The sequence below is a fragment of the Rhinopithecus roxellana genome, chromosome 9 (assembly GCF_007565055.1).
Source record: "Rhinopithecus roxellana isolate Shanxi Qingling chromosome 9, ASM756505v1, whole genome shotgun sequence".
Taxonomy (NCBI): Eukaryota; Metazoa; Chordata; class Mammalia; order Primates; family Cercopithecidae; genus Rhinopithecus; species Rhinopithecus roxellana.
In genome coordinates, this window is record NC_044557.1 from 64,156,349 (window position 1) to 64,180,779 (window position 24,431).

General features: G+C 40.3%; 1 protein-coding gene and 1 long non-coding RNA gene across 3 annotated transcripts in view; one reads left to right on the forward strand and one right to left on the reverse strand.

The window, feature by feature from the left end:
• The window catches only part of SPAG1 (sperm associated antigen 1), an 86,576-nt gene extending 63,916 nt beyond the window's left edge, over positions 1-22,660 (forward strand). For both annotated transcript variants that reach the window (XM_030937920.1, XM_030937921.1), the window contains 7 exons: positions 1,410-1,562; positions 6,632-6,798; positions 12,226-12,358; positions 14,162-14,288; positions 20,004-20,168; positions 21,176-21,547; positions 21,659-22,660. In XM_030937920.1, coding sequence (XP_030793780.1) covers positions 1,410-1,562; positions 6,632-6,798; positions 12,226-12,358; positions 14,162-14,288; positions 20,004-20,168; positions 21,176-21,547; positions 21,659-21,790 — 1,249 coding nt within the window. In that variant the 3' untranslated portion in view covers positions 21,791-22,660. The remainder of the gene's footprint in view (positions 1-1,409; positions 1,563-6,631; positions 6,799-12,225; positions 12,359-14,161; positions 14,289-20,003; positions 20,169-21,175; positions 21,548-21,658) is intronic.
• LOC115899672 lies at positions 6,762-11,722 on the reverse strand. Its single transcript, XR_004059296.1, has 3 exons — positions 11,538-11,722; positions 10,891-11,046; positions 6,762-6,852 (listed from the first exon to the last, which is right to left on the reverse strand). It is a non-coding gene; the product is annotated as an uncharacterized LOC115899672 (long non-coding RNA).
• Positions 22,661-24,431: the final 1,771 nt, after the last annotated feature.

The window sequence follows — 24,431 nt, forward strand, 5'->3', positions numbered from 1 at the left end:
TAGGACTAGGAATATAGCGGTGCTCAGGACAGGCGATGCCCTTGCCTTCACGAAGCTCCCTTAGAAAGAACTGACCTGTGGGCACATCACTCCTCATGTTTCTGTTTCTTCACCCATATAATGAACATATTAATACTTACCTGACAGGTTTGTTGTGAGATTAGATGGGGAAGTCTACAGTGATTAGCACATAGCAGATACTCTGTCAATGTTTCCTCATTGCTGAATCATTGTAGACAGGAATAAAGAGCAGATTTCTAAGACTATTGGAAAAAAAAACAAGTTATTTTCCATGCTCATGCTTTCCTGGAAAGTTAACTACTTGATATATTAATTGCTTATAGCATGAGCTGAAAGAATAAATCCAGAATCTTCAATGTGGACAGTCTGGTGCAGATGCTAGTTAGTAGGTTATATAGAAAGGAGGCTCTTCATAGGATCTCTGAATGGAGGACTTCTTTGCAGTTTCTGTTGATTTTGTTAAAACGAAGAGTTCTATAGTTTTCATTCATAAATACAGATGGTCCTTAACTTACAGTGGTTCAACTTATGGTTTTTTAACTTTACCATGGTGTGAAAGGGATACACAACCACAAGGTTTCAGTCTTTAAGCACTGGTGATTCTTTAACCAAAGACTGTGCTGCCTTTTGACTTAAACATATTTTCAGTTTACCATGGGATTACTGGGACATAACCATATTGTAAATCGAGGATTATATGTACAGTTTTTTTACTGTTTTACTTCAGAATATAATGAAGTACGTTAAATGCTGAAGTAGCTTTAAACACTTCAAACAAAACCAAAAAACAACCATGAGATACATCTTTAGTGATATTGGAAACACTTCATAGACTAAAACATGCAAGATGAAAATTCATGACTTAGAAGAAATCATTGTATGTTTAGTTCCTTGATTCCCTTTTGGTCTGTTTTTGAAGCCCGTTTGCAGCAAGTGAATCATAATAAACTAATAAGTTTTAGAGTGCCTATTTTCAAAATGTGATGCAACTTTTATGGTTCTGTACTTTATTATTAAATACATAGATGCAAATAAGAATTTTCTTTTTAATTTGTCAACGACAAGAATGTGTTGAAACCCTGCTCTGTGCCTTGTGCCATGCTGCTCTGTTAGGGGACTGGGGATGCCAGGGCATGCTGCCAGGGAGCTCCCGCCTCAGTGGGAAAGAGTAAATGCAGAGTGCTTTGCTACTGCTTTGAAAGAAAGGAACACAAATATGATTGCTGTCTTACTCTGGATTTGCCTTTCTGGCATGTTGCCTGGTTCCCAAGATGAAGTCTCGGATGTGTACATATTTGAGAGTTCAGTACGCAGTATCTATTCACTGAAGTATAACCGAAAGACCATTTTTCAGAACAAATGGTATATAATATTTTTGTCTTCTTTAGGGCTCTGGAACTTCATCCATTCTCAATGAAACCTCTTCTGCGGCGGGCAATGGCCTGTGAAACTCTAGAGCAGTATGGGAAAGCTTATGTGGATTATAAAACAGTGTTGCAGATAGACTGTGGACTCCAGCTAGCAAATGACAGTGTTAACAGGTAATTAATCTGAGGCAGCTACCTAAAGTCTAGTTGTTTTGTACGGTTTTTCCCTTCCCCTCCTTCAAGAACATGTCAAAGTATAGCTGTGTTCTCAGTTACTTTTATCACCTCAGTGATTGCCTTCTTTTACTCCATTACATCAAATGGTTCTCTTCCTTAACTTAATTTCTGACTCTCCCTTAATACATTCTGAATTGTGCTATAATGCCTTTGTATTTGTTTTCTGATCTATTTATTACTGCTCAATCTATATATATATATATTTTTGGTCTTAGTAACACAGGATATAACTCATATGTGCTACTTAAATATATGTGGTGATAAGAAGGTATTTACATTGATATCATAAAATCAGTACTAGTAGCTGGGTATGGTGGCTGATGCCTGTAATCCTAGCACTTTGGGAGGCCAAGGCGGGCAGATCACTTGAGGTCAGGAGTTTGAGACCAGCCTGGCCAACATGGCGAAACTTCATCTCAACTAAAAATACAAAAATTAGCTGGGTGTAGTGGCAGGCGCCTGTAATCCCAGCTACTCAGGAGGCAGGAGAATTGCTTGAACCCAGGCTGTGGAGACTGCAGTAAGCTGAGATCACACCACTGCATTCCAACCTGGACAACAGAGCAAGGTTCCATCTCAAAAAAAAAAAAAATTAAATAAGTAAATCAATCAGTACTAGCTGTAGAATAAGATCCAAAAATGTGGTGAAAACTGCTGTGTTGAATCCTCTCCTCCCACAGGATTTGCAGGTGTTCATTGGCACCATATCTGACAGTGGAAACATATCTGTTGTTTCTCCTGAGGAAAACAGGTATCTTCATGAGCCTGCCAGATATTTCTGTCATATGCCCTTATAAATAGACACTTATCTAGGATGAGTAGTAATTTATAATGGTGAAATAGCAAATAATTTGGATTTAATTTATATTATGACCTATTTACCCCCAGCATGAGAATGGGAAGGTAAAAACTTCCAGACTTCATCAATTGCTTTCCAGTGAAATTTGAAAAATTACTAGTTGGATAACATTTCTAGTTATGTATGATATTTTCTGATCCCATTTGCTTAAAGTGTAACATCTGAAATATTTATATGTTACACTGTATCCTGTGCTGGTCTAGTGGACCACGGCCTGCTCCCCTCAAAAAAGAAAAAAAGGGAAAAAATGACATGATCTCCGTCTTTAAGCACACTAGAATATAGCTGGGTAGAAACAGTGTACAGCAGTTTATCCCCAGGCTGGGGGAAGGGATCACAGAGCGACCACACCACCTGTGTCTGTATGGGCTGAACTTGTGGAGAGAGCACTTGAGGGGGCTTTGAAGGATGCTGAGAGAACGTGAAGAGACCTTAAACAAAATTGTCGAAAATGAGAATAGTAATTCAAGGTAAGTTTTAAAATCAGACCTTACCTTCCCATGTGGTCCCAGCCTTGCTGGAAAGATACATAGGCAGAGCTGACAACCGCTCTCTTGGTAGTCACAGGGAACCTGTCTGATCCCAGCCTGCCTAGAAGAAAGGGACATACATCCATTATCTGTGATGGGGTGAGATGAGACTGAACCTCTGGCACCCACAGTCTCCTTGACCTTGAGCCTCCTTGGCCTTGATCAGGCAGTCTCACCTGGCCCTGCACAGCCACCCCACAGGGCGCCATCTGCTGCCTCCTTTTATGTGCCTGCAGGCCCTTTCTCCTTTTTGTCTTTGAATTCCTTCTCATCTATCAGGAAAGGACTTGCCTCCTCTAGGAAACTACTTTCCCTAATCTACTGTCTCCCTACTCCATAGGTGCGCCTTAGGTTCCCTTTCTCAGTGCCCCCATAACACTGGGCCCTCTTTTTTTACCCAGCTTCCATATTGTTTTTAAGTTTGCTGTCTCTCTGTGTAAAATTCTTTTCCTGTGGCTCTAGCAGGTGTTCCCTGAGGTCAGAAATTGTGTTTTTTCATCTTTGTTGCTGCACTGCCCCGTGTCTGTGTCCGGTAGACATCCTCAATAAAAATGAGTGCATTTTCAAACAGAGAAGACAGGGTTCACTCCTTTGTTTTGGGGCATTGCTTGTTGCTTTTAATTTGCCCCATCCTCGGCTTGGTAGTTTTCAAGGTAGGGCTGGAGAAAGTAAGATCTTCTCACAGTGTTAGAAGTTATCATGAAATGGAAAATGGGGAGACACCGGAAGTATCTGGCAGAGAGGAGGGCCTGATGAAAAGGTATTTTAGGAAGTCTAATTAATAGTAGGCTGAATGGTTGAAGGGAGAAATGAGTCTGAGAGACCATGATTACTGACATTTCTGACCTTTTTGCATTATGGTTTTTCTAAAAAATTGAGGTAGAATTCATGTACATAAAATTAACTAAGGTGTACAATGCAGTGGCATTTTGTACACTCACCATCTTGGGCAGTCATCACTTCTTTCTAGTTCCAAAACATTTCCACCACCCCAAAAGGAAGCCCTGTACCCAGTAAGCAGCCACACCCCATTTTCCTTTCCCCCTAGCCCCGGCAACCACAATCTGTGTTCTGTCTCTATGGGTTTATCTGTTCTGATGTTTCATCTAAATGGAATCATATATGGCATTTGTGTCGGGCTTCCTTCACTTAGCATGTCTTCAGGGTTCATCCACGGCATAGCATGGATCAGTACTTCATTGCTTTTTATGGCTAACATTCCATTATATGCATGTATATACCATATCACATCTTGTTTATCCATTCGCTGGTTGATGAATATTTGGGTCATTTCCACCTTTTGGCTATTGTCAACAGTGCTGCTGTGAACATTGATGGACAAATTTTTGTTTGCATACTTACTTTCAGTTCCTTTTCGTATATGCCTAGGAGTAGAATTGCTGGGTAATACTATGTTTAACTTTTTGAAGACTATTATATTTATTATATGTACTCAAGAAGGTTCATTTAAAGTAATTGACTTTTAAGACTCTTTTTTTTAATTGAATGGTTCTTGTTGATATTTTGTTGATGAGGAGGCTTTGGTTTTGCCATGCATGCATATTTTTATATACAATATCTATTTAAAATTTTTCACTATTTCTTATTTGTGAATCCCATATTTCTGCTTGCTTTTCCATCTATTCCAGTTCATTATGGAAAATTAAGCAGCAGCAGCTTTTTTTTTTTTTAATTTAAACATCTGTATTTATTTTGTTTCTGTCTTCCATTAACCATATTCCTCTCTTCCTCTCCAGGAATCTTATATGTTAAATTTCCCTGCATATACTTATTTATTTCCTGGCAACACATCATCTCTTTTCAGCTGCTTCTTCCTTCCTCTCTGCTGGTAATACAAGTTTTGCTTGAAAATTCTTTTTTCTCAAACTTCTTTTTCTTCTGCAATTCTGGGTGGTTATACATTAATTTAAATTTTTTTTTTACCTTAAAGCATAAGATTCAATTATTATAACCAAAGATCACTATGGAAATTTAAGTTTAAGAAACTACAGGGAAAGTATGTGCATTACATTTGTCTACATGTAAATATAAAAGTTTTTCACACAAAAAGTATATGCGACTAGATTTAACTAACTTGACTTTATTCTAACTAATTGCCAGTAAACCAGTTCAGTCTTATGAAGCAGTTCTTTTTAACCAGATGTGTTCAAAAGACATAATTTTTAATTTTGTTTTTAAATCTAATTATGACATTCTGTATGTTTAAAATAATGAATAAGTGATCACTGAGGATATTAATCTAAATTTTATGATGGCCATCAGTAAATGCCATTAATAAAAAAGCTCTTGTAGTAGAATCTAGTATCTTATTTTTTCATCTTTATTCATATGAAAAGAGAATAGATGGGGCTGGGTGTGGTGGCTCATGCCTGTAATCTCAGCACTTTGGTAGGCTGAGATCACCTGAGGTCAGGAGTTTGAGAGCAGACTGGCCAACATGGCAAAACCCCGTCTCTACTAAAAATACAAAAATTAACTGGGCCTGGCAGCACATGCCTCTAATCCCAACTACTTGGGGGGCTGAGGTAGGAGAATTGCCTGAACCCGGGAGGCAGAGGTTGCAGTGAGCCAAGATTGTATTACTGCTCTCCAGCCTGGGTGACAGAGTGAGACTCCATCTGAAAAACAAAACAAACAAACAAACAAAAGAATAAACTGATAATTATAGAAATGAAAAAAATACAGAGCAAGAAAGAGTATCTTTTTTTTTTTTTTTTTTTTTTTTTTTTTTTTTTTTTTTTTTTTGAGACGGAGTCTCGCTCTGTCGCCCAGGCTGGAGTGCAGTGGCCGGATCTCAGCTCACTGCAAGCTCCGCCTCCCGGGTTACGCCATTCTCCTGCCTCAGCCTCCCAAGTAGCTGGGACTACAGGCGCCCGCCACCTCGCCCGGCTAGTTTTTTGTATTTTTTAGTAGAGACGGGGTTTCACCATGTTAGCCAGGATGGTCTTGATCTCCTGACCTCGTGATCCGCCCGTCTCGGCCTCCCAAAGTGCTGGGATTACAGGCTTGAGCCACTGCGCCCGGCCAAGAAAGAGTATCTTAACCACATGTAAATGTTTTGAGAAAAAGCATTATTCACATGACAGCGAGCCCTAACCAGTGTTGGCAACCAGTGTTGTATACCTGTTGTCAACCACAGTAGTTGGTAATGTGGTTATCATAATGTACAGTTTGGGCGTAGAAATTCTAAAATACTTCTGATCATTCTCAAGAGTAACACATTATCAATTTAGTAATGATTTTAAATATTACAGGAGACATTTCTTCTAGGCCTCCTAAATTTTAGTTTTATTAACATATTTATAACTTTCTCAAAAAATAAAATTTTATTATGTATACATTAAATTTTTTTAACAAATTAAAAATGTCTTAATTTTTTGTTTTGATTAAAAAATAGTCTAAGTTGCATCATTTATGATAACTTGTAAAAATATTTTTGAAAACAGTTTATGTGGACAGAAAATGCTCAGGATTGCATGTTTTCTATAAGGAAGTACACATTTGCATAGCATTTGTAAATTTTACTCTTAATCTGACCTTCAGTAATATAAAAAGCAAACTAAATGATCAACAGAGAAAATTCATTTTCTCTTTAGGCTATCAAGAATTTTAATGGAGCTGGATGGACCAAATTGGCGGGAGAAGCTGTCACCTATTCCTGCTGTGCCTGCTTCTGTGCCACTGCAGGCTTGGCATCCGGCAACAGAGATGATCTCAAAACAAGCAGGAGACTCCAGCAGTCATCACCAGCAGGACATCACAGGTGGGGGACGCCTACACTCGTTTCTTCTCAAGGTTACCTTGAGCTGTGTGTGTACTTTCACAGTAAAGCAGAGAGATAAGAGCATTAATTTTAGAATCAGACCTAGGTTTAAGTGAAGTCCCTGTTCTCCCTCTTTGGCTGGTCTCAAACTCCTGACCTCAAATGATCTGCCTGCCCTGGCCTCCCAAAGTGCTGGAATTATGTTCTCCCTCTTTAAAACTGCATAGTCTTAAGAAGTTGCTATATACCTCCTGTGTCCTACTCGTATACATGTAAAAGGGTTTTTTGTTTTGTTATGTTTTGAGACAGGGTCCTGCTCTGTCACTCAGGGTGGGGTCCAGTGGCGCAATCATGGTTCACTGCAGTCTCGACCTCCCAAGCTCAAGCAATACTCCTGCCTTAGCCTACTGAGTAGCTGGAACCACAGGTGCATACCACCATGCCCGGCTAATTTTTAAATTTTTTGTAGAGACAGAGTCTCCCTATGTTGCCCAGGCTGGTCTCAAACTCCAGGGCTAAAGTGATTCTCCTGGCTCAGCCTCCCAAAGTGCTGGGATTATAGGCATGAGCCACCATGCATGGTTTGAGGCAGGGAAATGTATTAATAAAAGTCTCACAAGGAGGTTCTCAGAAATAAATGGAGATGTCTATATAAAATACTATATTCTGACTGTGTAAACCTGTAGTAACCTCTTAAACATTGTTAACATAACTAATAAGAAAAAGAAGGCCAGGTGCAGTTGGTCATTCCTGTAATCCCAGCACTTTGGGAGGCAGGTGGATCACTTGAGCCCAGGAGTTCAAGACCAGCCGTGGCAACATGGCGAAACCCTATCTTTACAAAAAATATAAGAATTAGCCAACTGTGGTGGTGCATGCGTATAGTCCCAACTACTTGGGAGACTGAGGTGGGAGGATCCCCTGAGCCCAGGAAGGTTGAGGCTGCAGTGAGCTGTGATGGTGTCACTGCACTCCAGCCTGGGTGACAGAATGAAACGCTGTCTCAAAAAAAAAAAAAAAAAAAGAAGTTAAATAACATGTAGCTCTACAGTAGACCCTGTATGTGATGAGGCTAAAGAGTAAGACTGATATGTTTAAAATAATAAAATAAAGCCCCACAACATAAATATAGTCATGTGCTCATAATGGTATTCCAGTCAACAGTGGAGCACATCTATGACAGTGATCCCATAAGATTATAATACTGTAAATTTACTGTGTTTTTACTGTACTATACCCTTACCATACCTTTTCTGTGTATAGATACACAAATACCATTGTGTTACAGTTGCCCACGGTATTCAGTACAGTAACATGCTGTTACAGGTTTGTAGCCTAGGAGCATTAGCTTGCACCATACAGCCTGGATGTGTAGTAGGATATACCATCTAGGTTTGTGTAGCCACACTCTATGATGTTTGCACAACAGCAAAATTGCCTAATGACAAATTTTGCAGAACGTATCCATTATTGAGTGATGAATGACTGTGTAATGCAGGTACTTCCTTCTGCCTTTATCGTAGTTGTTAAAAAAATTTGTATTCCTTAGTGCCTACATTATTACTTTGAGCATAGTAAGTAAGCATTTAATAAATGTAACTTCACCCTTGCCTTCTGCTTTAAAGCCAGCTGAGGCCCCATTTCTCCCACAAAGCTTAGAAACTCCATGTGTGTCCCCAAGTTGTGCTTCATTTTATAGATGCCCTGAAGTTCCTGAGCCATGATGTCCAGATAGCTAGTGTTGAACCCTCATTTTCTTTACTGCCAAGAAAGAACAGACAGGGGACGTCTGCCAAGTAGATGATCTAGCAGTCCCAGGAAAATCATGGAGATCTGTAGTTTTCTAGAGCCCGTTATTAATAGGGCCTGACACAAAGCATTTGCTCAGTAAATAAGAGCTACTTCTTACTAACAAAATGCATCTACAGCTGTGAGTTAGCACACCATAGCACAGGTATAATCAACTGTGTTTGAATTTTTCTGTCCATATTTGTTTACTGATTGATAGTGAGAATGGATACCAAAGGTTTAAAGACACTGGAGGATAAAAGTTTGAGGAAAATTTTTCAGCAAAATCTTCCCTAATATTCTATTTCAGGGTTTATATACCAGGATTGGGAAAGTACTATTTGACCCTATTATGTCAGAATTTTTTTTTTTTGAGACAGGATCTTGCTGTGTTGCCCAGGCTGGGGTGTGGGGGTGCAATTTTGGCTCACTGCAGCTTCAACCTCCTGGGTTCAGGCAGTCTTCCCACCTCAGTCTTCTGAGTTGCTGGGACTACAGGTGTGTGCCACCATGTCTGGCTAATTTTGTATTTTTTATAGAGACAGGATCTCATTATGTTGCCCAGGCTGGTCTCGAATTCCTGGGCTCAAGTAATCCTTCTGCCTCAACCTCTGAAAGTGCTGGGGTAACAGGTATGAGTAGCCTAGACTGTGTGAGATCTTTTGAAACATGAAACATGGGCAGAAATATTCTGTGATTTGAAATAAAAGATGAAAAGTAAACTAGCATTTTATACAATTTGTGCAGAGGGACAAATAAGATTATTGTTTACATTCTGAGTTTACATTATAATTTAGGGGACTGGGCATGGTGGCTCTTGGCAGTAATCCCAGTAGTTTGGGAGGCCATGGCAGGAGGATCGCTTGAGGCCAAGAGTTCAAGACCAGCCTATGAAACAAAGCAAGACTCCCATTTCTACCAAAAAAAAAAAAAATTGGCTGGGTGCGGTGGCTCATGCCTGTAATCCCAGCACTTTGGGAGGCTGAGGCAGGCAGATCACTGGAGCTCAGGAGTTTGAGACTAACCTAGGCAACATGGCAAAACCCTGTCTCTACTAAAAATACAAAAATTAGCTGGACATGGTGGCACGTGCCTGTAGTCCCAGCTACTTAGGAGGCTGAGATGAGAAGATGGCTTGAGTCCAGGAGGCAGAGGTTGCGGTGAGCTGAGATTGCACCACTGCACTCTAGCCTGGGTGACAGAGCCAGACCCCATCTCAAAAAAATAATAATAAAAAAATAAATTTATCTATCAGAAGATTTTAAGATTGCAAAATCCAAAAGTTTAATTTATGGATTTTTATTATATCTCAGATTATTCCATAGGATAAACTTATTACCTAGGTTTAAAACTTAAAATTTTAATATTTTGTGTATGTTTGAAAACTTGGTTGTAAGTAACAGAAAATCTGTTGACTTAAAGTGTAAGGGAAGGTCTTGGCTCATGTCACTGAAAGGGCCCAGACAGGCTGTAAATCAGGCTCAGCTCATCAAGGCTTAGGCTGTAGCAGGAAACAATAGAACTGTAGCAGTTTTAGGCTTTACATCTGCGCATATCAATGTCCAAAGAGAGAGGGAAACCATTGCTTTTGATGGCATTAAGAATGAGGAAGTAGCCTGGGCTTGGTGGCTCACGACTGTAATGCCAGCACTTTGGGAGGCCAAGGCAGGAGGATCACCGAGGTCAGGAGATCGAGATCATCCTGGCTAACACGGTGAAACCCTGTCTCTACTAAAAATACAAAAACTAGCCGGGCGCGGTGGCGGGCGCCTGTAGTCCCAGCTACTCTGGAGGCTGAGGCAGGAGAACGGCATGAACCCGGGAGGCGGAGCTTGCAGTGAGCCAAGATTGCGCCACCGCACTCCAGCCTGGGCAACAGAGCGGGACTCCGTCTCAAAAAAAAAAAAAAAAAAAAAAACACCAAAAGAATGAGGAAGTACATTTCCTCAAAGCCCAGGCTTTTTAATCTGTTATTCTATTCATCTGAATTGGGCCATGTGCCCATCCCTGAGCCAATCTCTTTGATGAGGAAACGCCCCATGCACTGACTGGCTTAGACCTGGGGTTTTGACCTGTGAGGTCAGCCTTCCCTGAACATGTGCTCTGAATAGGAGAGGGGTGATAGCTGAATGAATATTGAGGTCCCAGAAACAGATTCTGAGCAGGGTGTCAGCAATGTTCATGGCAAGATAATAGGGACAGTCTGTAATTCTGGTAATGAGCAGTTCAGACTCTGATTGCAGATAACAGAAAGCCCAACTTATAATGCCTCAAGTAAGCAAAAAACTGTTTATGGGCACTTACTATGGACAAGTCCACAGATGGAGTGGTTGCAGGGATGGCTGGATTCAGGACTCAGAGATTCTAGTTCTCCATCTTGGCCTCTTACTTGCTCTGACGGCCCCATTCTTACACCATCCCTTTTTATCACAAGATGGCAAAATAGCTCCTCTTTTGAGCCTTAAATTCCACAGGAAAGAACAAGAATTATTTTACAAGAATCGTTCAAAACATTTTATCAGCTCTTATAGACCCATCCCTGAACAATTGGATTACTATGGCCATAGGACTGATGTGCTGATTAATAAAATGATTATCCCAAAGGTTAGGGCTGGAGTGAGGTTTGCTTCACTTAAACCAAAGGAGCAGAGAATGAAAGAGATATGATTTCCCAAGGAAATTTGGGGTGCCGGATAGATGTTCACTTCAGGCTTTAAGAGGAGTGTTCACTATTCACAAAATAGTTGCCAAGCAGAACACTGTGGATATTTGTATCCCATTACATGGACAGGTTCTGTCATATCCAAGCTTAACCAGAGGTCTGAAGTGCTCCTGTACCACTGTAAAAGTGCTGTGTGAGGCAGCATAGATGGAGATGACAGAAAACACTGAGGGTTGCTAGTTCACATGTGCAGCCTTACTGGAGACTCTGCCTCTTGTCATATAGTCACCTGAGCCCTGTTAGGATTGTTTGCTCAATTCTCTCCATCTCTAAGGTGGTTCTGGCCTCTGTTACTGTCTTTAGAATCCTAGTAGAGAAAAGATGGCATGTCAAGATGGATAACATGACGAAATTATTACTTGTATCTTTTTTTCTTTTTTCTTTTTTCTTTTTTTTTTTTTGAGATGGGGTTTCGCTCTTGTTGCCCAGGCTAGAGTGCAATGGCATGATCTTGGCTCACCGTAACCTCCGCCTCCCAGGTTCAAGCGCTTCTCCTGCCTCAGCCTCCTGAGTAGCTGGGATTACAGGCATGCGCCACTACGCTGGCTAATTTTGTATTTTTAGTTAAGATGGGGTTTCTCCATGTTGGTCAGGGTGGTCTTGAACTCCTGACCTCAGGTGATCTGCCCGCCTCGGCCTCCCAAAGTGCTGAGATTACAGGTGTGAGCCACCGCACACGGCATTTGTATCTTATTTTCTAATTAGAAAATAATAGTATCATAATTATATAATTACTTTTACTTATAGCCTATTTGTCATTTTAATTTGTCTACAAAGTTTTGTTCCATTTAGATTTTTGCTCTGCATGCTGTGTGGTCAAGTTAATTTGCAATAGAGGATTTACTTACAGCTCTACTTAAGGTTTCATAGAGGTCCTTGTACAAATACTTCCTCTTTTTTGTTTTTTTGTTCTATAGATGAAAAAACATTTAAAGCCCTTAAGGAAGAAGGAAATCAATGTGTAAATGACAAAAACTATAAAGACGCCCTCAGGAAATACAGCGAATGCTTAAAGATTAACAATAAGGAATGTGCCATATATACAAACAGGCAAGTTCTTTGTAACTTTATATATTTCTTATGTTGATAGTTTTGATTAAAAATATTTTAAGTAACTTATTAACACAAATAATTGCCAAAGTTTTTGTGATGGTTCTAGGAATTTCTATAGCAAGCTGTCCTAACCAAGGGTTTCTGAAAGAAATGAGACTGCGGGAGTTCTACAGAGACTGGAAGCCTGAGGTGTGGGCGGGATGGGAGGTCTGACATAGTATGTGCCACCAGGTTCCCAAAAGCGACCATGGCTGTTTTGGCTTGTGCAACTCTGATTCAGCATTTCCTGGCTTGCCGGCCTCGTTGCAGCTAGCTGGGCCTGGGCATTGTCCAGTGTGGGAGGAGCAGGAATCAATGACCTCTCAAAATAGTGTCTTACGGAGAATGCCCTTTTCCTTCTGAAGCGCTGTGGAAAGGCACCAGCGTCATTGATAGTGTGCAGCAGGAATGGGCAGATTGTTGCTCAGGTACCATCTTTACCACGTGGTAAAAGATACCTATATAGAATATGGTGATAGAATATTGGACAAAAGATGTCACTAAATCCAAAAGATGTCACTAAATCCAACAGATGTTTTTCTGCCCTTCTCCTGTTCAGCCTCTGTAGGATTGGGCATTATTGGCCACTCAGTTTTCTGTGAAGACTCCTCCTCCTCTTGGCTGCAGAGGAGGAGGCGGGCAGCTCATTGCCAGGTTCTCTTCCTCTCCCTCTCCTTCTGTAGGCTTTTCTTTCCCTAGAATTCTCATAGTTCTGAGGGTCTAGATCCTTTTTCCTTTCTACATACTCTAGAGGCCATTGCATCCTCTCCCCAGGTCCACTTACTGTCTTACAATGATGTCTCCCAAATCTCTGTCTTCTGAGTTCCAGACCGAAGCACTCCCCGTCTCTTCTGCACTCAGGGCTGGATATCATCCCCGACCTCCCTCTTCCAGTCAGCAAGCTCGGATGCTCCTACCTTCTAAATCCCAAATCCATCTTCAGCGTGACCCTGTCTCCTTGCCACCACCCTCCTGTCATTCCCTTGCTCTGGGCCACTTTCCTCTCCTAAATGTCCACAGCACCGTCTTGGTGTCCTTGCATAGCTTTGTTCCATCATCTCATTCTCCAAGCTGTAGCCAGAGGGACTGTCTCAAACATGGCAAACGTGTCAGCCCCTATTAAAAACCCTTCATTGGACTTCCATTAAGCTCAGTTTATAAAGCTCAGCCTCCTTGCCATGACTTCCAGTGCCCTTCATGATCTGGCCTGCCTGCTCTTCCAGCCTCATCCCTGCATTCCAGCCATATGGAACTCTTTTTAATTCTTCAAGAACACCATATTCTCTCCCACCGTAGGTCTGTGTACTTGCTGTGTCCTTGGCCTCCACTCCCCGCTACCTCTGTCTGAACTCTTTCAACCCAGTGCGTTTACACTGGATAATTCTTCATACTCTAGATTTTGACTTAAATGTCACTTATTCCTTGCCTGCCTGCTCTGCGCCTTGTCTCAGCCCCACTGAATCTGATGTAGTTCTCAGCCGTGTGCTCCCAGAGTACTTTGCACAGATTTTACTGTGTTCACTTGTCTTAATGGTCTGTCTCTTCCACTTGATTGCATCCTCCTTGAGGGCTGTGACTGTATTTTGTTTGCAGTTGTATCCCCAGTGCCATATAATTAAATCAAATGTTAAGTTTCAATGGAAACCGCAGTGGTATAGAAACAGACATATTCAGCTATTTTCTGATTTTTCTTAGCTATCTAAACTTATAGATATCCAATCTTTACCTTTCATAATACTGAGTTCCGTTGCATTATGCCAGAGCTCTCTGTTACTTGAAGCTGTGCCAGTTTGAAGAAGCAAAGCAGGACTGTGATCAGGCACTTCAGCTAGATGATGGGAACGTGAAAGCCTGCTATAGACGAGCTCTGGCTCATAAAGGACTCAAGGTGAGGAAATCTTCATTTTAATGCATAAACTTCAGTTCTGAACAAATCAAGTGGTTTTCAAAGGATAAATCTCCAGATCTTGGGATGGGATTGAGATTATTCTTGGATTTAATCCTAGAACTGTACTAACCAGTTCTAAAACCTTGATAGAGGCCTCAGATTTCACCCCTAACCATAATGCGAAACTAGATTGCTTCTAAGATTCCTTCCAGCTCCAAAATGATGATTTATTCTCTAGTTTTCTGAGGAATATTGTTAGTAGGTTCATTTTAAGATACAGGAAGGTTTGGTACTGAATTAGCCAAAGCTAGTGGTAATGCTGCTGGTTCCTCCAGCAAGGATTGGTGTTGGAGTTTGGGTGGGGAAGGCATCAGAATGGAAGATGGGTGACCCAGCGGAAGTTGAGAGACAGACGTCAGTGACTTGAAAGCTTATAGTGATCTGGGCCTTAAACCAGCTGATGGTCAGTGTAAGTCTGTAGAATGCCATTCTTCTCTAAGAAAACCATACCATTAGTTTAGAAGAAAGTGGACATTGTGTAATTACACTTTTCTTCATGCAGATTCTTCTGCATGGAAATCCTGATGAATGAGTGTTCATATTTATAGAAAATAACATCACAAAGAAAAACCAGAACATACTGGAAAATAGTATTTCCTGAAATAATTTTCTTAAAACTCAATTTTATTAAGGTGTAATATGATGAAGGTCATACATTGTAAGTATGCAGGTCATTGACTTTTGGTATGTGCATATCCTCTTGTAGCCAATATCCCAATCAAGATAAAGAACATTTTCTTCCGAAGGTGCTGTGTGCTAAAAATTAAAAATAACATTTTCATCTTTCTAGAAAGTTCTCTGTGCCCCTGTACAACAAATCTCCCTCCCTCTGCCCCTACCCTCAGGCAGCCATTCATCTGATTTCTACCACTATAGATTAGTTTTGATTCTTTTGGACATTACCATAAATCATATAGAATGGACTCTACTGTTTGGCTTCTTTCAGCATAACCTGATATTTGTTTATACTGTGTGGGTATCAGGAACTGTTCCTTTTCATGACTGTGTTGTATGAATATATCACAATTTATGTATATATTCACCAGTTGATAACACTTAGGTTGTTTCCAGTTTGGGGCTGTTAGGAATAAAGCTGCTGTGACATTCTTGTGCACATTTTTAATGGATGGACTTGTTTACAAACTGTACAGCTGGAGGCCAGATGCGACTAGGAGTGGGGATAGAGGGAGATGGTCAGATCCTGAGGGGCTTGGTAGGCCATGCTCAGAAGGCTGGACTTAATTCTGAAGGTGGCGGAGCCTCCAGAGCAGGGTAAATGGTGGTGTAATGGATCAGATTTGGGGACCTCATGGAAGGTTGATCAGAGGGGCCCAGGATGAGGAGGAAGGCAAGTGAGAGATCATCAAGGTGAGAAGCAGGTACCTGAAGGAAAGTAATGTCAAAGGAAAGGGAGAAGTATGTTAGCTGCTGTGGCAGCTATAACAAAGCACCACAGACCAGGTGGCCTGAACCACAGAAATCTATTCTGGAAGTGGGAAGTCTCAGCGTACGGTGTTAATAGGGGTGCTCTCTTCAGAGGCCTATGTCTCTGGCTTACAGATGCTGTCCTCTCCCTGGGTCTCCATGTGGCCTTCCCTGTGTGTGTGTATGTGCCCAAATCTTCTCTTTTTATAAAGACACAGTCATCTTGGACTAGGTGGGGCCTACTGATTTTAACTCGATTACCTCTTTAAAGGCCCTGTCTCCAAATATGGTTACGTTTTGAGGTACTGGAGGTTAGAACTTCAACACAGGAATTTCTGTGGGGACATAGTTCAGCCCATAACAGAAGGGAAGGGGCCAATTCATGGGATTATGGTAAAATTGACAGGACATAGCAGTCAAATGTCTAGGAGAAGTGATGAAGGGGATGCCTCCCAGGTTCTGGCTGGGTGGCTGAGGGCAGTGGTGTGATAGTGGGGAGCATTCAGGACCAGGGCAGCTTGGGAGTGGGGAGAGGATTGTTTTGACTGATTTAGTCTGAGATAGTTGTTTTAATTCCGTGCCCATCACTGAAAAGGGAACTATCTAGGTTCTGCAGGGAGAAGAGCAGTCATGTTGCATAGGATAGCAAATGAGGACCACCCAGGTGCACTGAATGGCCAGCTTTTCCAGATCATAGATCCACTCTGGCTGTAGTGCAGTCATGCCTGCATGTCCTGCCAGGACCCCCGTGCTGCCCTGTGACCCCCGCCCCATGCTGACAGAGCCACACAGTGTCCATGTGACCCTAACACATGCCTCCCCGCTGGCCCTCTTTTTTTTGGTTAGCAACACACTCACTTGTAAAAAAATTTCCTAGATGGTGTATGGCACCACAAATTAAAAGAGACTCCTTGAAATGTACTCACCTCTTTGAGCTTAGTAGATTTGGTAAATGAGGATTTATATGACTTATGAGTTTACAGATGGCCAAACTCTTGGAGCATGTTTACCTTTTAGTGGCTGCCTGACTTTCTGAACCTGGTGAGCTGACTAAAGGTCAGAAGCTGCACCCTAATGAAAGACTGGACTTTAATTTGTGTGGGTATCATCATTAATACTTCATTGGACTTTTCTATTTCCTTGGAATGAATTCTAGAAATTGTATTATGATGCACAAAAATAACGCCAAATTTGAGTAATCCTATCCCACCAGATTATGAGGCTGGTAGCTTACAGCTTGATTTGTTGTCCAGTAATTTGAGGTATGTGCCAGGTGAATTTCAGAATTTTAAAAAATGTTTAAGAGAGACAGGGTCTCACTATGTTGGCCAGGGTTGGTGTTAAACTCCTGGCCTCAAGCAATCCTCCCACTTTGGCCTCTCAAAATGCTAGGATTACAGATGTGAGTCACCATGCTTGGCCTAATTTCAGGATCTTCAAAGGCCACAACTGCTTATAGAATGTGTCAGAACTCACACCCAGGCCTGTTTGCCCAGTGTGACTGCAATGAGGAAGTGGCACAGGGGCTCACAGTGGTAGGTGCCCTGCCTTTAGCTCCCAGCTCCACACTATGCTTTTCTCAGATCTTCTGTTTGTTTTCTGACTTTAATAGTTATTTTTAATGGTGCTAGCTTTGAAAAATATGAGCTTTCTTTAATGTATAGCTATTCTTTGTAAGAAAAGATCACTGAACATTTTGCTTTTATTTACAATTTATTTCTCTTATTGAGTGCCAATTATGTGCTACGTGTTAGGAGTATAAATGTGAATAAAGACATGATGCCTACTTAGGGAATTTACACCCAAGAGAGGATGCTGCAAGATCCACCCAAAAGAGGATGCTATAGAGGATGATACATACAATTGTTATGTATCAATACAAATATCAAAAAGAATATCATAAAATAACTATTGCTTTTATGGTTTCAGCAAAACTATTAATGGTAAATATTATCACAAACATGTGATCATAATACATCCCTTTTTAAAGGCCTAATGAGGTTGTTAGCAACTTTTATTGCCTTTCTTGTCAAAGCCACATTTTCTGGTTTTTTGTTGTTATTGTTTGTTGTTTATTTTTGAGACAGAGTCTTGCTCTGTCACTCAGGCTGGAATGCAGTGGCATGATCTTGGCTCACTGCAACCTCTACCTCCCGAGTTCAAATGATTCTCCTGTCTCAGCCTCCCGAGTAGCTGGGACTACAGACATACACCACCACGCCTGGCTAATTTTTGTATGTTTAGTAGAGACAGAGTTTAGCTTTGTTGGTCAGGCTGGTCTCGAACTCTTGGCCTCAGGTGATCCACCCACCTCGGCCTCCCAATGTGCTGGGACACACTTTCTGTTTGTATGAGCTCTGCTCTTCCCTCTACACTGCATGGCTGGGTTCTCTTCAGGTCTTGACTTCTCTGACACCTGTAACTGTAGAAAAAGGAGGCTCTCTTGTTAGTATCCACCTCCACCTTTAGTTTTCTTCATGGCATAAATGATAGTCTGTAATTATTTATTCATTTGTTTACATGTTTTTAATTGCTTCCCCTCATAGGACGTAAGCTTCCATAAATGCAAGGCCTAAGTCTGTTCTTCCTCGTCTTGTCCGTGGTCCTCGTAGCTCCTGGCACATGGTCATGCTCAGAGACCATCTGTGAGTGAATGAGCCTGGCCCCCTCTTAGCTGCCTCCTTGCCCAATTCTGTCTACGCCCTTGCTGCCATTCTACCCTCTCTTCATGCTTGTCTGCAGTGCTAACACTTGTCAATGTGCATTTTTTGTTTTCTTCTGTCTCTTCCAGTCAGGCTGCTCTTTAGGCAGAGACTTTCTGGATTCATGAAAATGATCCCACTGACTCCTAGGGTGTTGAGCTTCCATTTCCAAGGCTGTGGCTCACAGGTCTCTATTTCCAGTCCTTTCCCTTGAGCTCCACACTGTGTAATCATCCACTTTCTGGTCATTGCTGTCGTGACCATCCCATTCTTCATTGTTAAAATGGGAACAATAAAAGGTAATATTTATAGGGCTGTTGGGAGAGTAAAGTAATACTTGTAAAATGCTTAAAATGGTAAGAATTAGCTTTTATTACTTCCTCAGCTTGCCCTCCTGCTCCACTCCCTTGCCTTTCAGGTATGGCTCCCTGCCTAGAACACTTAGGATATAAATACAGTGTCATTTTCCCCCCTAGTAGGTTGCAGTGCTGGTGTAGGACAGTGGTATCTGGAGATTTGTTATACTTTGTAAATAATTTACTTTTATAAATTAGAGCAGATTTAAAGTTATCCCTTTAAATATATCCCTCTTGCTCTGGTGTGTTGCTGTGGGGGAGGGGAAAGGCATGTGGGATTACAGCTAGGCCCCCAGGAATGTCACATAATCACTAGCTCAGCTTATCTGTGCTCAGCCTCTTGTGCATGCTGTTACTGATGTGTCATGAATACTTAAAGAGGTTACACATCCTTGCAGTTCTTTGCCTCTTCACAGTTTGGTTTATTCAAAACATGGGTCTAGTCTGTAGTTTAGAACACAGCTTGTCACAGCAGACTGACTTTGGGGCATCTGTCTCTGCTACTAGATTCAGTGGTCATGTCTTGTTAAATCCCTTTCTTTCCCCTCAACTTCTTCAATGTATTGTGTGACTCATGGAAGATTAAATGTTGACTCTAGCCAATTTCAAAGAATAAACAACCTGGAAGGATTTTATGGAACAAAAGTATAATAATAACTACCATTTGCGTAGTCCTTTATAGGTTTAAGCCACTTATTATTTATTCATTTATTTCTTGGTACAGCCTTGTAAAAATCTGAATAGAGCTTTTGTTCCCCTTATGTTAAAGATAAGAAGACTGAAGCCCAGAAAGGTTAAGTAGGATCTTGTTTAACTTTCATTACTAGTAGGTGCTAATACAAGAATGAGTTCATTCTGTCATTCATTCATTCAGCAAGCAACAAGTGCTTAATGTGTCAGGGACTGGGAAGGTTGTGGTGATACAGAATTTAACTTGCGTTTTCTAACTCCAGATCCTGTGCTTTTTCTCTTATAGTAGATGTTCACTGTATTATGGGCTATAATATTTCAGCTGCATACTCACTCCTTAGGCTCACTTTTTATAAGAGTGGTATTAATGTGGACCCTGCACAGATACTGCACAACTCACTTCATCAACCCCACTCCCACTCAGGTTACTCTAGGCTCCTTCTATTTATGAAAGTTATTTTTTCTTGTCTTCCTACTTACAGAATTATCAGAAAAGCTTAATTGATCTCAATAAAGTTCTCCTACTAGACTCAAGTATTATTGAGGCAAAGATGGAACTGGAAGAGGTAACTAGACTCCTTAATCTTAAGGATAAGACAGCATCATTCAACAAAGAAAAGGAGAGAAGGAAAATTGAGATTCAAGAGGTATTTGTATTTGATTCTCTTTTAAAGTACTCTTTTGGGGACCTTAGACTGGATTCTAAGGTCATGTTCCTATGAGTTCTAAAACATTTTTTATTTTTTATTTTTATTCTGATGATCAGTGACAAAATTTTAACCAGCAACAAAACGTCTCCTTTGCAATGATAGCCATTGTATTTCCCAACGTGGGTCCATGGATTGTACTGGGAATCTCTGCGTTACTGCAGTTCTTCCTTTCTTTGGCCTCCATCTGTACTGCTCCCACTCCAGAGTACACTGGTAACCAACGGCCACTGACTTTGCTTCAGGGTAGACCTGGAGAATCCTGACGGGACTGATTTTGTTACAGGGGCCCTGAAAACCTCACCTCATAGAGGTTTTTCAGATTTGATTCAGACCTTTTTAGCACTCTGAAATATGACTGTCTCATCAGAGATCTCGAACCACCTCAGGATCAAACTGCCTTTGTGATTCAGATAACTAAAATGTTTTTCTCTAATATTAGGGAAGAATGTTAGGCTGTGAATCCCTGTACATTCATGAATGCTAATACCCCATTTATAGTCTCACATTTCCACTAAGAGTAAGAGGCTAATATGTAAGAGAAACTAGGAAAGTTTTTTTTTTCTCTCTCTCTCTTTAAGGAAGGAAGAAAAAACTGTTTCAGGATAATCGAGCAATGTAAGCTAATTGCTCTGTTAAAATTTATTGTGAAAAGGAGATAAAACTGATATAGGCATTTATACAACAATTGTATTTATGGGAAGGTCTAAAAATTAAATTTTGTTGTCATAGTTTCAATGTCAAATAATTTTTAAAAACTTTTATGAATTGGATCTTATACCCTAAAACTTCTCTTCCTAAAAAAAATTATTACAAATTTTTCACTTGGAACTGGACTACAATACAGTCTACTTGTAGTTTTCAATTCTCATTCTGACAGACGTACTTAGGGTATGTGTGGTGATTGTGGTTCAGTGTCACAATGCGTTCTTTTTTACCTCATGAAGGTGAATGAAGGCAATGAGGAGGAGCCTGGAAGACCCACAGGGGAGGTCTCCACAGGATGCCTTGCTTCTGAGAAGGGAGACAAAAGCAGTGGGTCACCAGAAGACCCTGAGAAACTTCCGATAGCCAAGCCTAATAATGCCTATGAATTTGGTCAGATTATAAATGCTCTCAGTACCAGGAAGGATAAAGAAGCCTGTGCACATCTTTTAGCCATCACTGCACCAAAAGATTTGCCAATGTTGTTAAGTAACAAACTTGAAGGGGATACATTCCTCCTCCTCATTCAGTCTCTGAAAAATAATCTTATTGAAAAAGATCCCTCACTGGTATATCAGCATCTTTTATATCTGAGTAAAGCAGAAAGGTTTAAGGTAAGTGGCTAAGTATTTTATTAATAGAGATTGGTCTTATTAGGGTTTTTGTAACTTAAAAATGTTACTTATGCTAACATAGTTTTTTTTTTCTTTTTATGCTTCTTTTAGATGATGTTGACACTAATTAGCAAGGGCCAAGAGGAGCTAATTGAACAGCTGTTTAAGGACCTTTCAGACACACCAAACAACCATTTTACTTTAGAAGATATACAAGCCCTAAAAAGGCAGTATGAGCTTTAAATCAAGATAATTAGATTTCTTCCATGCATGTACATGTTCCAGGCATGTTAATGAGATGGTATTGTAACAGAGTTGCATGGATAAAACCTGGCCTAGAAAAGATCTTTTGGTCTGCACTATAAAACATTTTACTTATTTTCCTACATAGAACATGTATATTCTACAATCTGCTTTTTATTAGTTGTAAATATTTTCTTATGTACCAGAGCCAAATAAGTATATTTGAAACTTGTTAAAAATACATTTTAATTTATAATATACATATTATTTTAATTACTTGTTAAAATTTTGAGTTAAGTTGCATTTCTTTGGGCTATGAAGGAGTCCTCTTAAGTTTGATAGAAATGAATTTCTTTAACAGGCTTTTTTAAAAGTGGAAGTCATTAACAGTGATTATTATATCACATATCCTGCTAAGATACACATAAATCCCATTTTGTACTAGTACTTGTGGATTGCAGTCAGTTAAAATGAAATGCAACACTGAAGTCTATAACAAGAAATGAAATATTTAGAGCTATAAGAGGAATTTATTTTTTCTAATATGGAAACATTGCCTAATAGGTAAGAACAAAAATTGCCAAAAATTTCTACCACTTTTTACTAGATTTTAAAAAGCTACTTTCCTTTATATATTGCTTATATAAGCAAAAAACCAACCACTGTATTAAAGCAAACTAAGGCTGCATTTATATCTGAATTATTACCTCCATATTTTACCCAATATTTGAATGTCCCCCTTCCCCCCTTTTTTTTTCTGCTTTTATGACTGTATTTATTCCTTTACTGTAAAAGAAAGAACATGAAGAACTCATATATGTTGAAAGCTCCTTTGTTGACTGGGTCAAAGTGAAGGAATTTCAATCTCCATCAGTGTACTGTCATTTATTGTTGCGGTTTATAGTGCGTTCCCCCTTTCTGGAGCATTTTCTCATTCACTTAGAAGTGAAGATAAAAGTTAGTATCATGTTTACTATTTCCGTATTCATTATTATTTTATCTAATCTTTTATAGTTACAGAATATTTTAACTCATCTTGGGTAAACAGTATCTTTCAAACTGTGCCATTTTCTTTGAAACTGCTTTCTTTGTTCATAAGTGAAAAATCTGTAATGGGACTTTAGTCTTCAAACAAAATTTCTCCTTTTTAATGTGACTGAATTTTTATAAAAGTAAATGGTGGATTGTTAGAAACGTATCCTATGTATGGAGTTTACTTACAGAAATGGGACCACTCTTTTCCTATACATAGCAACTTGAAATTCACTTTAGAGACATAAGGGAACTTTCTCTTTTGGTGCCTGACACAGTGACATTAATAACTGTAGGTTATTTTGTTGAGCTTTGTGCTAGGCACTGTGTGTCATTTATCACACTAATTTAATCTTCATAACTCTGCTACAGATGAGGAAACAATGGAACAGAAGGTTGTATAAATTAATGAGGATTTACAAATGTTGCAAGTGCTCTCCAAGATCCAAACCTGGGCAGTCTATCTTTTGAGTTCATATACTCTGTGCTGTGTAATGGAAAATATTAAATATGTGAATGGACTAATGGTTCAGGTCCTTAATTCCTTAACAGCTACAGATGAGTAAAAGCAGATCAGTGAATGTAAACTGGCAATTTTGGTATTTATAGTGGCAACACAGAGCAAGAGGAATGCCCAGGCCTGCCTGAGAGAGGGTTAGGAAAGGTTTCTTATGGGGCACAGTTCTTCCACAGCTTGAGTATGTCATATGGATAAGAGAAAAGGACGTGCCAGGCAGAGGAAACGAGATGCAAGGGTATCAAAGTGCATATTGAAGGTGCAGGTTGAATGAAAGTGTGAAGTTACTTGGCATGTTCAGAGAACTGCATGAATCTTAATATTACTGGAACATGTGGCTTGTGTGACAGCTGGATAGAACAGAAAATTGCATGCTGCATATAAAATGGCAGAAAATATCACAATTTTAATTATACTCTGGCATTCTGCTCTTAACTAAGACCTGGTTTTCTTCCCCTTCTGGGCATACACAAGATTGTACTTTTCAGCCTCTTTGTAATTGGTTGGGGCCACATGACTACTTCTGCCAGTAGGGTTTAGGTAAAAGTGATGTGTCACTTCTGAGCCAAAGTATGCAAGATCTGGCCCCAAACCCTCCCTGATCTTTTCCCTTGCTACAGTGACAAGGCTTCCTGTTGCAGTCAGTGCAGTTACAAGATGACTGGCTCGGTCAGCCTGGTTCTTTGAATGCTGGTTTCAAGCAGGGTTCTGCCAGTCCACATTGGACACACAGAATGAACAAGCTTATGCTTTTTTTGTTAAGCCACTGAGATTTTTATTGTTTGTACTATACCCAAACACTTAACCTCTCAGTCTGCTTCTGTATCTCTTCTTTCTTCAGCCTTTAAATCTTTCCTGAGCTTCGACCTGTAAAGCCAACTTCAAACTGTTCATCTCTACACAGATGTCTCAGATACTGTAACTATACATGCCCTAAATGGAACTCTCTGTTCCCTGAAACTCAGACTTCACTTATCCCATAGTTCCACAAAAGGTACCAGCATTCACACACTGGCCTAAGAAACCTGGGCTTCTAAACTTCCCTTGCTCTCAGTCCCCACATCTAATATTTCATCCTGGCAGTGAATTTGT